The 14,861-nt window shown below is 40.9% G+C and overlaps 1 protein-coding gene across 1 annotated transcript in view; it reads right to left on the reverse strand.

The window, feature by feature from the left end:
* Positions 1-582: 582 nt before the first annotated feature.
* The window catches only part of RAB6B (RAB6B, member RAS oncogene family), a 172,454-nt gene continuing 158,175 nt past the window's right edge, over positions 583-14,861 (reverse strand). The window contains exon 8 of the mRNA XM_001364609.4: positions 583-6,085. Coding sequence (XP_001364646.1) covers positions 6,021-6,085 — 65 coding nt within the window. The 3' untranslated portion in view covers positions 583-6,020. The remainder of the gene's footprint in view (positions 6,086-14,861) is intronic.

Genomic DNA, 14,861 nt, shown 5'->3' on the forward strand with positions numbered 1-14,861 from the left:
AAATCCAGCTCAACCCTGACGCTTGAATCCCTTCATTGTTGCCTGATTGGGAAAGCAGGAACACTTTAAACCCAATTTACCTTTTGGCTTTGTCTAAATCAAAAGTTTCACCTTCGTTTTTTACCAGCCTCTTTCTTCGCAACTAGAGCTACTATTAACAAAAAATAATTTTTAAAAACTCTTTACCTTCTGTCTTAGAACCAATATTGGTTCTAAGGCAGAAGAGTGGTAAGGATAGGCAATAGGGGTTAAGTGACTTGCCCAGGATCACATAGCTAGGAAGTGTCTGAGGCCACATTTGAATCCAGGACTTCCTGTCTCCAGACCTGACTCTCAATCTACTGAGCCACCCAGCTGCCCCCAACAAAAAAATAATTTGAATATGTTCTTTAGGCTACCCCTGCCCACATCTCGGGCTCAGTGCTGACAAGGGCTAATAAAGGCTCTTTGGTAGCCAAAAGGGGGTCATTTCTCCTTCACAGTGAGGAGAAAATGGGAAATAAAGTCAGCTTCTGCACAATTAAAAATTCCACCATACTTTTCTGTGTCTAGGCTTCTTAGGAATATTAGACAAGAGACATATTGAGAATTAAGACAGTTTATTGTTTGATTGACCAACATGCTAAGTCTTCATTTTTTTACACAGTTTTATGGAAAGTCAATATGGCCACTTGTACCTCCTGAGCCAGTAAGAGACGGACATGCCACCATCAGAGTTTCCAACGGCCAGCCAAGTTACGGGAGAGGATTGGGAGGAAGGAAATGAAGGGAGGAGGCAAGAAGATAGTGAAGGAAGAAGATGACTCAAAGCTCCTCAGTTCACACATCAAGGTATAGACTAATGTCCATGCTATGGAAACAATGACTTGACACTGATACAGAACTACCGTGATGGTGCCCTGGCTCCCTCTCCTGGGGCTGACTTATTGAGTTATGCTCAACTACGTTAATTTGCTTAAAGTGGGTTCAGAGTCAGGTGAATTTGTACACTCCAAGATGGTTGGAATCTAGAAACAACTTATCATAAAACAAAAGATGTCCAAATCTTAAACATCTACAAGCTTCAGTCTGCTTTTCATTCTGACATCAGTAAGACATTTCGATCATTGGTCAATGCTGAGGGTCATCTAAGCTGTCTAACTACCTTCAGGGATATCAGAATGGTCCTGGAAAGCCTCCCTCCTGTGCAGTAGAGTCTAAATCTCTCTTGTATTATCTCCCTACTTATGCAGATGGACTGAGTAGAATCAGATTCCTATTTATCAATTTGGATGAAGAAATGACCATAAGACTTTATTTCCACCTATTACCCCAAACATAAGGCTCTAAAATATGTATACTGTATATAATACACATAGACACATCTTACGTATAGAAATCCATAGCCCCGATTATATACATATAAATAGGGCACTGGATGAAGAATGAGGAGTCCTGGCTTCTGAGACCAGAGCTGCTTCTGACATACAGCTCTGAGCAGGTCCGTTTCACTCTTCTTTCTCAGTTTTCCCATCTGTGAAATGGGGAAAATTACAATTTCTATTTCCTCTTTTCTTGTGGTAATATATCAAGAATCATTTAAATAAGACAGTAAAGTGTTTTCATTCTTTGGGGGAAAGGTATTCTAGAACCCCCAAACCCTGTGACTACCATTGAACTATTCTAGAATACTATGTACCAACATGGTCAAGATTTTCTGATAATCTTTCCCCCTTTTCCCTAGTCTACTTTTCAACGTTTCAGTCAGTCCTTACATTATCTCCTTCTTTTTGCCTGTCTCTCATAGGATAAGACACAAAAATGCCTGACTGTGATTCAATGAAACCAATTTCATATGTGAAGGAGGAAGGGAGGAAGTCTTATTACTCTATGGCCATGCCTTTAACTTCAGTATTTAGAAGCCAGCTATCTTTCATTCAAGGCCCGTGTAGATGAACAACAATTAGAATATCATTCAAAGATTTTTGAGTTCTGAGTTCTTTTCTTCTCGGGGAATCTGATTTTTTTTTCTAGTTCCCATGTATGTCATAGAACAGCAGGGAGGGACCTTAAGAGATCACCAAACACCCCACCTGAAGTTTGTTGTCTGACTTGTAATGAATGCATCTGAGTGAGGAGTGACACGTCAGCATCAGCACAGATCTAGTCTTATGCTCTGGCGTGGCTTTATGACAGGAGCTTCTGCTTAATGTGTATTAAAGACTCTTGGGACACGATGGAGGGAACAGAGTGGCTGGCTTAGGGGTGAAAATGACAGCTGTGAAACCATTCAAAGAAAAAGTTACAAGCTTACTGGATAACCGAGGTGGTCAAGTGCTCCCCCACCCCAGTTGGAGTACATGACTATAGTTCTGATGTTTTGGACTACTGACTTACTTTCTTATGTTACCCTTGATAGGGTTCCCCAACTATGCTCTTGTATATTCCATTAGATAATTTTGGTTGTGGTTTCGTCCCCTAAACACTTCTTTAAACCTTTAATCCTGGAATTATTGTTGATCTTGACTCCTTGTGAAGTCCACCTTAGCCATCCTAGAACCCAAAGACTGAAGACCCTGTTCAGATTGGAACCTCTCTCCTCAGTCCAAACGAGGGGAAAATCACTAACTTGACTGAGGTCATCTTTAAAAAAAGGTATCCACTTTGCCCTTCTCTATCCTATTTGGATTTAGCATTTGTAAACCATTCTTTCTGGGGATATTGAGGGGTTTCTCCTGAGGCTTTCTTCTAGGGAACAGATCCACTTTCTTCTTGGACCAAGTAGGTCCAGATCCCGAGATAAGTCAAGAGATCACTGAGGTAGAATTAAACCCCAGGGTGTTCTCAATCAAGGTTCCACTCTGGTTCTCCAAGCAAGAGCATGGTGATGCTACCTGGTTAGGATGGGAGAAAAAGGAGAAATGCACTTTTGTGAAGGAGGTTTGATTGCTGGAACAACAGTCCATGAGAAAGGAATTATGGAAGGAGGAGGGTGTGAAGAAGGGACAAGATCATGGAATGGAAATCAGTAAGACAGGAGGAAATAAAGGTCCTAACCTTTAAAGGAGCATTCTAATTGAAGGGCAAGGTTTGAGTTTGGGGTTAGGTAGGGAAGGAGAGAGAGAGAGAGAGAGAGAGAGAGAGAGGAAAAAGTAGGGAAGGGCACAAGGGAAAGAAAGGGAATTGCAGTGTACACACCTGGAAAACCATGGCTGGCTGCAGGCAACACTAAGACAAGCTACATCTTCCACTGTGCACCAAGCATAGTTCCTCTATGGCTACTGATGGAAACAGGCTACTGTTCCCCTGGTTTTGTGCACACGCAAAGGGAAGTGTCTTTCTCGGCTTGTTTTACAGGAATGTCACAAGAGAAAAAATGCTACTCTATGATGCAAAAAGAATCCATACATTCATTAATTATACACACAGTGGAGATCACTGCAAATCTGTCTGGGACAGAGGTCACAAGTACTTCACTGCAAATAAAAGACCATACATTATAATCCAGGGACATGAACGCCTTTAAGGTATTGTGAGGTAACTAAGCGATCTTCCACCAAGCACCACTGTAAAGTGTGTGGCATGTATATGCATGGAGCCAAAGCCACACATGTACATCCACATACACACATATGTACATATTATATATATTTATATATAATGTGGAGATATTCTCATGTGCTATGTTTTTCCTCTAGTTGAACACATCGATGCATTAGTTTATTGATGGCAAGACAATTCACAATTTATCTGACAAATATTAATTACCTCTTATTCTGACAGTTGCAGCACTTTTCATTTTCCAAGACTGTCATCACAAAGCAAGTTCCAACTTGACAACAGTAGGAGAAACAAAAATATACATTGTGTGTGCACGCATACATACGTGCAAGTACGTGTGTGTGTGGCATATACACAATCTAACTATGTATATATACTTATGTACACACATATATAAAAATTAAGCACGTGACACATTGGATTTTGGTGAGCACATTGATCTTTCTCCTCTGGGGAGAGGAACTCATTTGGGAAATCTGTTTCCCCTCATCCTCACCTGAAGATACATTTCCCTTCAAAGATCAGCCCCTATGCACCAGTACCTAATGCTGAAACGATGGGGGCAGACCTTCCAGGACCAATGACAGAGTACTAACAGAGTTCTCTTCTCTTACTCAATAACTGTTGGGTGCCATTTTGGATTGGTTTCTGAGAAGTTCATTTCAGAACTCCCTCTTGTGGAGGGATTCATAGAGAAATACAATTAGCCGGTCTAAAAGGTTGCCATATTTTTTTTCCCTCTCATTTTCCCATGTTCCAGTGTAAGATACTCTAAGTCAGGACTGTGTTGAGGGTCATAATTTCTAGTTTTGCACACAGCCAGCTGAGTTTTCATTTCGCCTTGGCCTTGGCTTCATGGGCCCACCCACATTCATTAGCATGTCTGGCCCAAAGGGAAATGTTACTTAGCTTATAAAAGACATTTCCGAAGGGGTTGAAATGGTTTGAGGGGCTGAGTCTTTCTCAGGAGTGAATCAAAAATGGCAAGCACAGCTCTCTTTGAAAGGTGTGGATGTCACCAGCACCACTCCCCTACACAGGCCACCAGAGGACCCTGGAGCTCAACCATACCATAAAGTGACAACAGTGTAACCTTGATATTCATGACAGTGTGTGCGTATAGCTCATGTTTCTACTACACTAGTGGAATGAAAAAACATCAAGAAATAATGTTTTTGTAGAACTGTACCCAACAATATTCGCAACTAAAGGCCTAAAAACATTTATTCCTATAGTAGTTCTGTAGATACCATACCCTCCCCGCCCCCTCTCCCCTACCCCAAAATCATGTATGGAATAATACTGTATGATACACAATAGTGAGCTTGGATCACACTTCATCCCACTGATCTTGAGTTCTCCAGTCATCCAGAACTCACGGAGAATGCAAGTGTTACACACTGCTCAACATCAAGCATTTTCTTTTCTTTCTGCACATCCCTTATAATGGACCCCAATATACATGTATATCAGTTTGGCAGCTAGGTCAGGAAAATGTTCAGGCTCACAGATATTTTCACCAGCCTGTAAAATTTACATTGGTCCCACCCACATTTGCCAAGAAAACTGCTTCCTCCCAGTGTCCACTTATTCTTCAAATCCAACCAATGTCCCATTTAGCAAAATACACTCCAGACTCCCCCGACAGGTTTTCAGGGGGATGGAATGGAGAGGCAAGAGATCCCTTCAAGGCCTGCTGCCAGATTTCCCATGGACCATCAGAGCAGCTTTTCTCTGAAGCTCAGGGCTTAGGGCCCCGGGGCTGTTTCAGTAGCTGATATACATGTATATAAACATATATGGCCACAGAGGAGGAATAAAGACATAATTACAGCTGTACTTGGCAGCATGCTTTCTTTAGGGTCAATGTTTGGTTTTAACCACTTGGAGGCTATACCAGGGGACATGTTCTGGGTCAGATTGCCCAGGGTCAGAGCTTAATCAAGTTGCCTGGTTTTATTTTTATTTTTTTTTATACTGGACAGGATGGGTGTGAGGGGGAGTGGCAGGTCCAGGAGTATGGGAAAGAGGAAGTGTTGGGGTAGGAAGAGGAAGGTCAAGTGATGTAGGAAGGATAGAGCATGGAAGAAGGGGAAATCTTCTCTATAAGTTTACAAATATACAAAAACAAAAGGCCCAACCTCTTTCAAATAAAAATGACTACATTTTCATCTGGCAAAAAGTTGTATACACATGATTTAAATTTTTTTAATTTTAACAGTTTTTGGCAATCTTAATAAAGTACAATATATTACAACCAAACCAAAAAATAGTTGTTTAAGTAACAGCTGTTAAGAGTGACATGAGCCCCAACACCCACCCTCCCTCACCCATCCCATCCCACCCACAAGAGACAGAGAGAAAAAAAAAATCCTCCCATCTTGATAAACATTTTTTTTTTCTTTTAGGAAGCTAACCAATAGGAAGCAACACAACAAGCGGGTAGTGTCAAATGAAGCTGACCAATCCAGGGCTCTTTATTAGCAGGAACATCCGCCTTCACTAGCTGGGGGTTCTTGTGGTTTGTCCAACTTGATGTCAATCACTGTGGGTGATTCCATGCTAAGGAAGACTGTATCTCACCAAAAAGGAACCAAATTAATTCCCTGAGCATCTTGAGAATCATGGATCCATTTCCATCTTTCCCCAAAGGCTGTTTCTAATCATTCATTGTTTGGCAAATATATATGTAATATACACTTACCTTCTTTGCAATTAATAGGCTAGCAGACAATTAAATATATTATAATTTACACATGAAAGAAGGGTAATATCATACAAGCATAGTCAGCTAGGTGGTGCAATGGATAGAGTCCCAGGCTTGGAGTCAGGAAGACTTAGATTCCTGAATTCAAATTTAGCCTCAGCCACCTTCTAGATGTGTGCCTTTGGGTAAGCCACTTAACCCTATTTGCCTCAGTTTTCTCATCTACAAAATGGACTGGAGAAGGTAGTGGAAAACAACTCTAATAGCTTTGCCAAGAAAACCCCAAATGGAGTCACAGATAGTCAAATACAACTGAAATGACTGAACAACAACAGACTTTAAGGACTAGAAGGCACCTCAGCAGTGATCTAACCTAACCTGTACAAGAAAAGTATGCTCACTATAAGATATCCAACCGATGAGTGGACAATTGCCTCCTTTCTAGGAACTCAAGCAGGTTGAAAAAAATACAAGTACAAGCATGTGAAGAGAAGTTTTGTGCAAGAATCTATACTGAGTATAGCCTTTCTGCCAAAGTTTTATTCACCTCTCCTCTTTGACAGTATTTATTCTTTGCTTCGGGAATTCCGTACTTTTCTGATTTTTCCCCTTTTCTGACTGCTACTCCCTGGTTTGTTTGCTGGATCCCTGTCTAACTCCTAAAAGTGGGTATTCCTCCAAGGCTCTGTCCTGGGCCTGGGTGCTTCTCTCTCAAACTCTCTTCCCTTGGTGCTCTAATCTAAATTGGCGGGGAGGTGATGGAAGGACAAGAGTTTCAGTAACTGCACCTATGAAGATAACATCCAAATCTACATACTCAATGTTATGGCATCTCATTTCCATAGAGCCTGTTGCCTGTTGGAATCTCTACCTGCATGTCCTTTGACATCTCAGACTCAACATATCCAAAACAGAACTGATTCTTTCTTCTCTCTGGAGTGCTCTGAAGTGAAATTGGAATGCCCGAAATTATAAGATTGACTTCAGGCTGTACTTTAAACTAGAGGGCTTCACTGTAGATACTGATGTTCACTAACCATTTTGGTTTCTTATTTAATCAGCCTTCTCAACCCCCAAAACTCAGGGTCATTCAACCTGAGCCACACACAGGGGTGACCAGACCTCAGACATCTCTGCCACCCATAATTGCACTCCCTCTTGAATGCTGAAATTCCTCTTTGTGATCATAATTTTCTACCCTTTCTTTTATCTCTCAATTTCATACCCCTAAACTCATCCTTTGCCTTGTGTGCTCTGATGCCTCCATTACACACATTCTGACTTTGCTTTCTTGTTTTCATAGTCTTGATTCCACAATGGAACAGTTCAACTCTACATTTGAATCCCTTGCCCCCTTGTTTTTTATAGTACTGAAATTTTACCACCCTGTCAATCAGGTGTGTAATTAATTTCTGTATCTTTGAACTACAATTCCCAGCACCCCACTTTCCTGCTCACGTTGAGTACTGATGTAGGGAGGATATAAGTTTGGTGTAGCCCCACCTCTTGCTCTCTTCTCTTCCTGTCATGGGCTTTGATGGAGTGGGGCTTTAAAACAGGCAAGGAGAGCTTGGCCACGTGGTCTTATCTTGTTAGATAATTACCTTTTTTATTCCTTTACTTCTAGTGATTATTAATAAACTTTATAAAATATAATACTTGGAGTATTGGACATTAATTTAAATCCTACATAGGAGTATGCTGGTAAATGTTTAATAACAATGTTTGACAAAAAAGAAAAATGTGCTTAAGACACACTTTAAAGTTTTATCTGCATTATTAGCATTTTCTTTATCAATTTAAGTATGGACAATCCATAAAACAGTAAATTAAGTCCCAATTCATAGCATTTGACAATTTCTGAGGTGTAAATGCTCATGTTAAAAATTTTAACTATCTATCTATCTATCTATCATCTATCTGTTTAAGCCTTTTATCCCTCCAGCAGAATGTTCTTTGAGGGCAGGAATTGTTCTGTTTCTTTTCGGTCTTGACATCCTAGGATAGGATAGACTCAGTGAATATGTGTTGAATTGAATTAAATGTCAAGACTAGTTGTCCAGCCATGGAACCAAAATGCCTGCTTATTTCACTGTTCACAGGAGTGAAAGATGTGCACAAGACCTTTGAATAACCCTTCCCTAATTTAATGTCTCTTAACCCAGCACTCCTCACAATGGTCCACCACAGAGCTTGTCTTCTCAGTATGTAATGATGACAGCATATTATAGCACTTTAAAGTATGCAAAGCTCCCCACTGTACATTCTGTGGTCCTATTCTGTGAAATTGTCCTGATATTAACCTTGCCTGGTTTCTGAAAATGTCCCAGAGTCTGAAGGAAAAAGTCCACTGGGGATGGCAGAGGTAGCCTTCTTCTGCACAGATCTAGAGATTGGAGATAGCCAGATTCTGTGGTGGATATGGAGTTAGCCCAGGATCCAGTGCACCTTTGACGGATCTCCTAAGCTTCCTTGTTTGAACTTTAGCACAACTTGGAGATCACTAAGGTTAGGAAGGGCTCGGGGACGTTTGGGGGCATGGGTTATTCTGGGGAAGGCACCTAACTTCTTTTCCTGGTGGGAATAGAGATAATGGACTGGCAAATATTTTTCTATTAATCAGGAACTAAATCAAGTTGAATTATGAACTTTACTGATAAGCTGAACTCAAGAAATAGTCATTTTTTTAAACTTTGTTATGAGTGTAAGCAAAGACTTAAATCACTGGGTGGGATCATTTGAACTTGAACTAAGCTAATATATGTTCTGAGACTTTTTTTTATTGGAGCATAAAACAGTTCGACAAAAGTATTCCTCAAATTGAACCCAAACTGAATTGATATTGATTTGACTTGAGTCTCTGCTATTAATCCCAAGAGTCTGGAGGCTTTTATAGTACTTAGGTGGCAGGATATTTTGTCTTCTTTGCTTCCCTTCATCCTCCTCCCCTATTTCCTACTGGCTAATGAAAGGGGCTTCTGATGAAGAGGTTGTACTCATGGAGATGTTTAACATTCCTTCCAGTTCTAAAGCCCATGATTCCATGATGTTTAGCCCTGAATGTTGAACTCAGCCTTTGTTAAATATTCCAAATAATTTTTTAAATCTAGCCCTCCCAATCCTTTCTCCTATTGGTAACAGCCTTCATCTCAATTCCTTTGCTTCCTTCTCTTATTTTTGCCTTCTGTGTCTTTTTGGGGGTTGGGGGGTGGGAGGAGAGTACTTTGTAAACATGAAACAGCTGTTCACTATCCCATCCTGCAATTATACTTCTTTCCCCTCATTATTCTCTCTTCTGTGCCCACTTAACTATCAGAGAATCTGAGACTACCTACATCAGAAGGGATCATCTGAGGGTTGTTTAGTCTGGTGATTCTGTTTCCACACAGATGTATCATCAAATCTAGCCTGTGCCTAATTTGCTATTAAGCAAATGTCGCCACTCTCCTTAGTATCCTAAAGGGAGGGAGGTGGTGCATTTTAGTAGGTCATGTTGGAGTTGAAGAACTAAGTTCATATCTTGCCTCAGAAACTTACTAGCTATGCGACCTGGCAAGTTATTTAACTTTTCTTCTCTCTGCCTCAGTTCCCTTATTTATTAAATAGGGGAAATAAGAGCTCTTAGGGCAGCTCAGTGGTTTAATGAATAGAATGCCAGATCTGTAACCAGGAAGACCTGAGTTCGAATTCAGATTAAGACACTTACTGGTTGTATGACCTTGGGCAAGACACTTACCCCCTTTTGCCTTAGTTTCCTTGTCTGTAAAAATGAGCTGGAGAAAGAAATGGCCAGCCACTCCAGTATTTTTGCAAGAAAACCTCAAATGGAGTCATGAAGAGTCAAACGGGATTGAACAGCAACACCACCACCACCTACCTCACTGGGTTGTAGTGGCTGAATAAGATAACATATGTAAAGGATTTGGGAAACCTTAAAGTGCTATAGAAAAGTTCTCATCATCATCATCATCATCATCATCATCATCATCATCATCATCATCATCATCATCATCATCATCATCATCATCATCATCATCATCATCATCATCCTTACTACTACATTGACCTAGAATCTCAGTTCTCAACATCTAGAAGGTCTGTATTGGAGCTTCTAAGAACTTTAGGGAGGGACATGACTTAGACCAGACCCTAAAAGAACCTCTGTCCCCATTATTAAGTATCTGAGAAATGGGCATCCACATTCTGTGCTGACCTTCAATGAGGTGGACCCCACTCCTTCTAGAGGCAGTCAGTCCATTAGCTTTTTGGACAACTCTGAAGTTTCCCCCCTGACATCTAGCCTACAGATTAGCCTCTTGGAAATTACCGCCACTTGCTCCTAGTTGTTTTCTTTCTGGAGCCAAGTAGAATAAATCTAATCCTTCTTTCAGATGACAAAGGATTAGCTTTATTCTAATTGGCTTCAAAGTAGATATCCTTCAAAGACCTAAAGCTGGCTGCCATTTTCCCCTGGATCCACGGTGGGAGTAGTGGAGGTGGGGGAGCTACAAAAAGTTTTCTAGTCGGAACATTCCTACTTCCTTCATCTAATCCTCATATGGTATGGACTCAAGGTCCTTCACCATTCTGGCTGCCCTTCAGCTGATAATGAATTTAAATTCCTTCTGTTACCATTTTAAGCTTCATCCATCTTTGCTTAATGTCGCTTCCCCTGGCTCAGAGCTGATATATATCATATATGATCTGACTGAAGCTTAACAACAACCCTATAAAGCAGGTAGGTATTATTATCCCCATTTTACAGATGAGGGAAACTGAAGCTCATAGAGATTGCCCAAAGTTATAGTTACAAAGTGGCCAATTTAGAATTCAAACTCAGGCTTTCCTAACTCCAGGTCCTACACTTTATGCCCCTGTGAAGTCAAATCAACAAGCATTTATTAAGCATGTACTATGTGCCAGGCACTGTGCTGAGTACTAAGAATAGAGCGATACAAGTAGAAAGATAGTCCCTGCCCACAAGGAGCTAACATTCTAGTAGAGGAAGACGATATGAAAGAAGGGGAGGGTTGTTATTGAAAGTGTGGATGTGGTCTTCCTTCAGTCTGACTTCTTAAAGTCTTCCCCCTTCTCCTTAGCTAGCTAGAGATCATTCCTCCTTTTTTGAATCTTTCCATCCTCTAGTATGATCCTTCCTATTTACTCAATTATTTTCTTGTGTTATTTATGTTCGTACCTCACCTATAGATTTTTGAAAAGCCTTTACCTTCCATCTTAAAATCTATAAATGTATATTGGTTCCAAGGCAGAAAACGGCAAGGGCTAGGCAATGGGGGTTAGTGACTTGCCCAGGGTCACACAGCTGGGAAGTGTCTGAGGCCAGATTTGAACCCAGCACCTCCCCATCTCCAAATCTGGCTCTCAATTCACTGAGCCACCTAGTTACCCAATCACTTACAGATTTTAAAACTTTCAAGCTGTACACATATATGTATACACACATACATATACATATGTATCTCTCTCTATATATATACATATGTATATATATATATAAAAATTTCATTTTTGTATCCCGAGTACCTATGTAGAACTTTGCCAATTCTGGGCACTCAATAATCTTTAATCAAACTGAATTTCTTCATGTTTCCTCCCCATAGAAAATAAATGAATGTACAAGCCTCCTTTCCAGGCAACATTCTGCATGAGACTAGTTATGAGGGGTCTCCCCTTAGCTTTCTCTCTCGAATCCCAGTTTTTTCCATTTCTTAGGAAACGTCCACTGACCATTGACGGCTTTGTCCTGGGAGCCTTTAGGATGATGCAATGGCCAGTTTCTGGAAATGTGTTCCGATGTGGAATAGAGAAGTTTGGGGAGGGGGGGGAGGAGGCTCCACCCAGGACCCCTCCAGAACTCATCAGGTTGTTAGATCTAACATTGATAGTAGGAAGGAAAGAAAAGATTCTCCTCCACTTGGGCCTTCTGTAAATACTCTTGGTTCTAGCTCTGCCATCTTTATCTCAATATAAGGAGATAGGAAAAATTCCTGTGCCTGCTCCTAAGTGAAAACCTGACTCCTCCACTCTGTGTATGGCATTTCCAGAGGCAGACTCACCAATCAGGAATACCGCCCCCCCCCAACCCCCTTTATATTGTATGGTGAAGTGAAAAGAGCATTGAACTATGAGCTCAGAGGTCTGAGTTCTAATCCCAGGTCTCTTATAACAGCTGAGTGACATTGGTTAAGTCATTTCTCTGTGCCCCCTTTCTACCTTCCTGCCCAGGTCTGTTTCCTCACATATAAAATGAGGGGAAGGAGAAGGGAATGGATGAGCTCTAAAGTCCCTTTCACGTCTAAAAATCTAAAAGTTTTTTAAGACAACTTATTTTCTAATACTTTCATCTTTGTTGCTTTTATCCCTCCCTGGGTTTCCTCTTAGATTTTTATGGCCCGGGAGTCCTGTGCTAGATCAGTATTGTATTTAAGAACTTACCAGTGCCAGGAAAAATGGGAAGATTCCCTCACATGGGTAACTCTGGAACTATAAAATGCTATAGAAATGTGAAATAATAGGATCATAAAGTTCCTACAAATGAATAGCTTTTAAAGGATAATGTTTATGATTGATGGGGATGGATAACAAATGAGGGAAAAAAAGTTTATCCATTTAACCTACGTTATCTAAGGGAGAGAACAGCCTGGGAAGTAAGGCAGCCAGGTTGCACAGTGGATAGAGCACTGAGCCTAGAAGACCCAAGTTCAAATCCAGCCTCCGCTACTTACCAGCTGAGTGACCCATTTGCAAATCATTTAACTCTTAGTTTCCTCAACTCTAAAATGGTAGGATAACAATAACACTTAGTCCCAGGGGCGTTGTGTTGTCAGATGATATCTGCAATGTACTTAGCTTGTTACCTTTTCCTGTAGGAGGTTGGCCATATTCTCAAACTACTTACTGAAATGAAAGGGGCATGTGCCATCGGAGGCCTTATGTGCCAGTTTTGAAGATTATATCTTTTCTACTCTGTGTTTTTAATATATATTCCCTATATGATACTGCCCAACAGAGACTCTTATCTTTTCTTGTAACATGCGACAGAATCAAAGACTGTTAAAACTAGAAATATCATTGGAGATTCTTGATTCTAATTTTATTTTTCAGATACGAAAACTGAAATTCAGCAAAGTAGCTTGGCCCTTTATTGTTTAGTCATTTTTAGTTGTGTCAGACTTTTGAGATTTTCTTGAAAAACATACTAGAGTGGTTTGCCATTTCCTTCTCCAGCTCACTTGACAGATGGGAAACTGAGGGAAACAGGGTTAAATGACTTGCCCAAAGTCACCCAGCCAGTAAGTATCTGGGGCCTGATTTGAACCAAAGAAGAGGAGTCTTCCTGACTCTAGGCTTGGTGCTCTAGCTGCTACTCAGCATTTGCCCCTATGTGTCATGGAAAGGAGGATTTTTGGGCATTAAAACTGTGCATTTATTTGTTAGAAGTAATAAACTATATAAGCTCCACAAAAATAAGGACCATATCTTATCATAGGATCACAGATTTATTTTTATTTATTTTTTAAAGAGGCTGTCCTCCTATCTCAGCTAGGCTGAAAGTTCGATATTTACAAGTTCAGTTTCATGGAGCAACATGGGAACTTTGACCTGTTCCATTTCCTGTTTGGACCAGGTTGTCCTTACTTAAGCAACAGAGCCTAGTCCTCAGGGTTTATCCTGTGAATGTAGTAAACTCTAACTCAGAACACTTGGGCTCCAGAGAACCACTAGCCTCAGACTTCTATAATCATAGACCTATGTCCCTGTCCCCAGCAAAATTACAGGTTTAGGGTTCAAAAGACCTCAGAGGCCATCTAGGCCAATCTCCTCATTTTCCTGAGAAGAAATGAAGCTCAAAGGGCTTATGTGATTGCTAGTAAATGAATGAATCAGGATTTCAATCCAGGTTTTCCAGGTTCTAAGCCCAGTGCTCTGTCTTGATGCCATCTAAACTTTGTGTCCCCTCCAGTATGAGCAAGACTATTCTGGGTACAGTAGGACCTTAAAAACATTAGCTGAATTGAACTAAAAGTCATATTCAAAAGCGTTTCCTCCGCTGACTACCCCCTGCGTGACACATCCTGGTCAGCTGCCTTTCCTGTCCAGCCCTAGGTCTGGCTATAGGAATGTGATGCTGGGGGAGTCATAATTTAAAAACGTTGTCCTATCTATGATTGTAGGTCTGTTGGATTCCTCTGCCCAGAAAGACTGAGGTTCCACACATGGAGAGTAAGCATTGGACCATGTGCTATGTCTCCTATCCTGATCCCCCCTCCCCTCCTAATCCCCTTCTATCTGTATGAAGAAGCCATTTGCTTCCAGCTCACTTAAGGAATTGCTGGAAGCGCTTGGCATTCTCGAGTCCAATAAGAGCCATCATGGTTAGGTTCAATTAAAAAGGCAATGGCTCCTTTTCAAGAAATCTATTTTAATTAGAAGGGAACCATTAGCTGGCTTTGGGGGGAAATGCCACATCAGCATTTCCATTTTCCCCCTTGAATCCTTAATGGTTGGCAGAGCCCACAAGTTGGACTGATTCAGTGTCCGGGGCTCTTAAAGAGATTGCAATCCAGAAAGGGGGCACTAGGGCTGTTATATT

The sequence above is a fragment of the Monodelphis domestica genome, chromosome 4, assembly GCF_027887165.1.
Source record: "Monodelphis domestica isolate mMonDom1 chromosome 4, mMonDom1.pri, whole genome shotgun sequence".
NCBI classification, from domain to species: Eukaryota; Metazoa; Chordata; class Mammalia; order Didelphimorphia; family Didelphidae; genus Monodelphis; species Monodelphis domestica.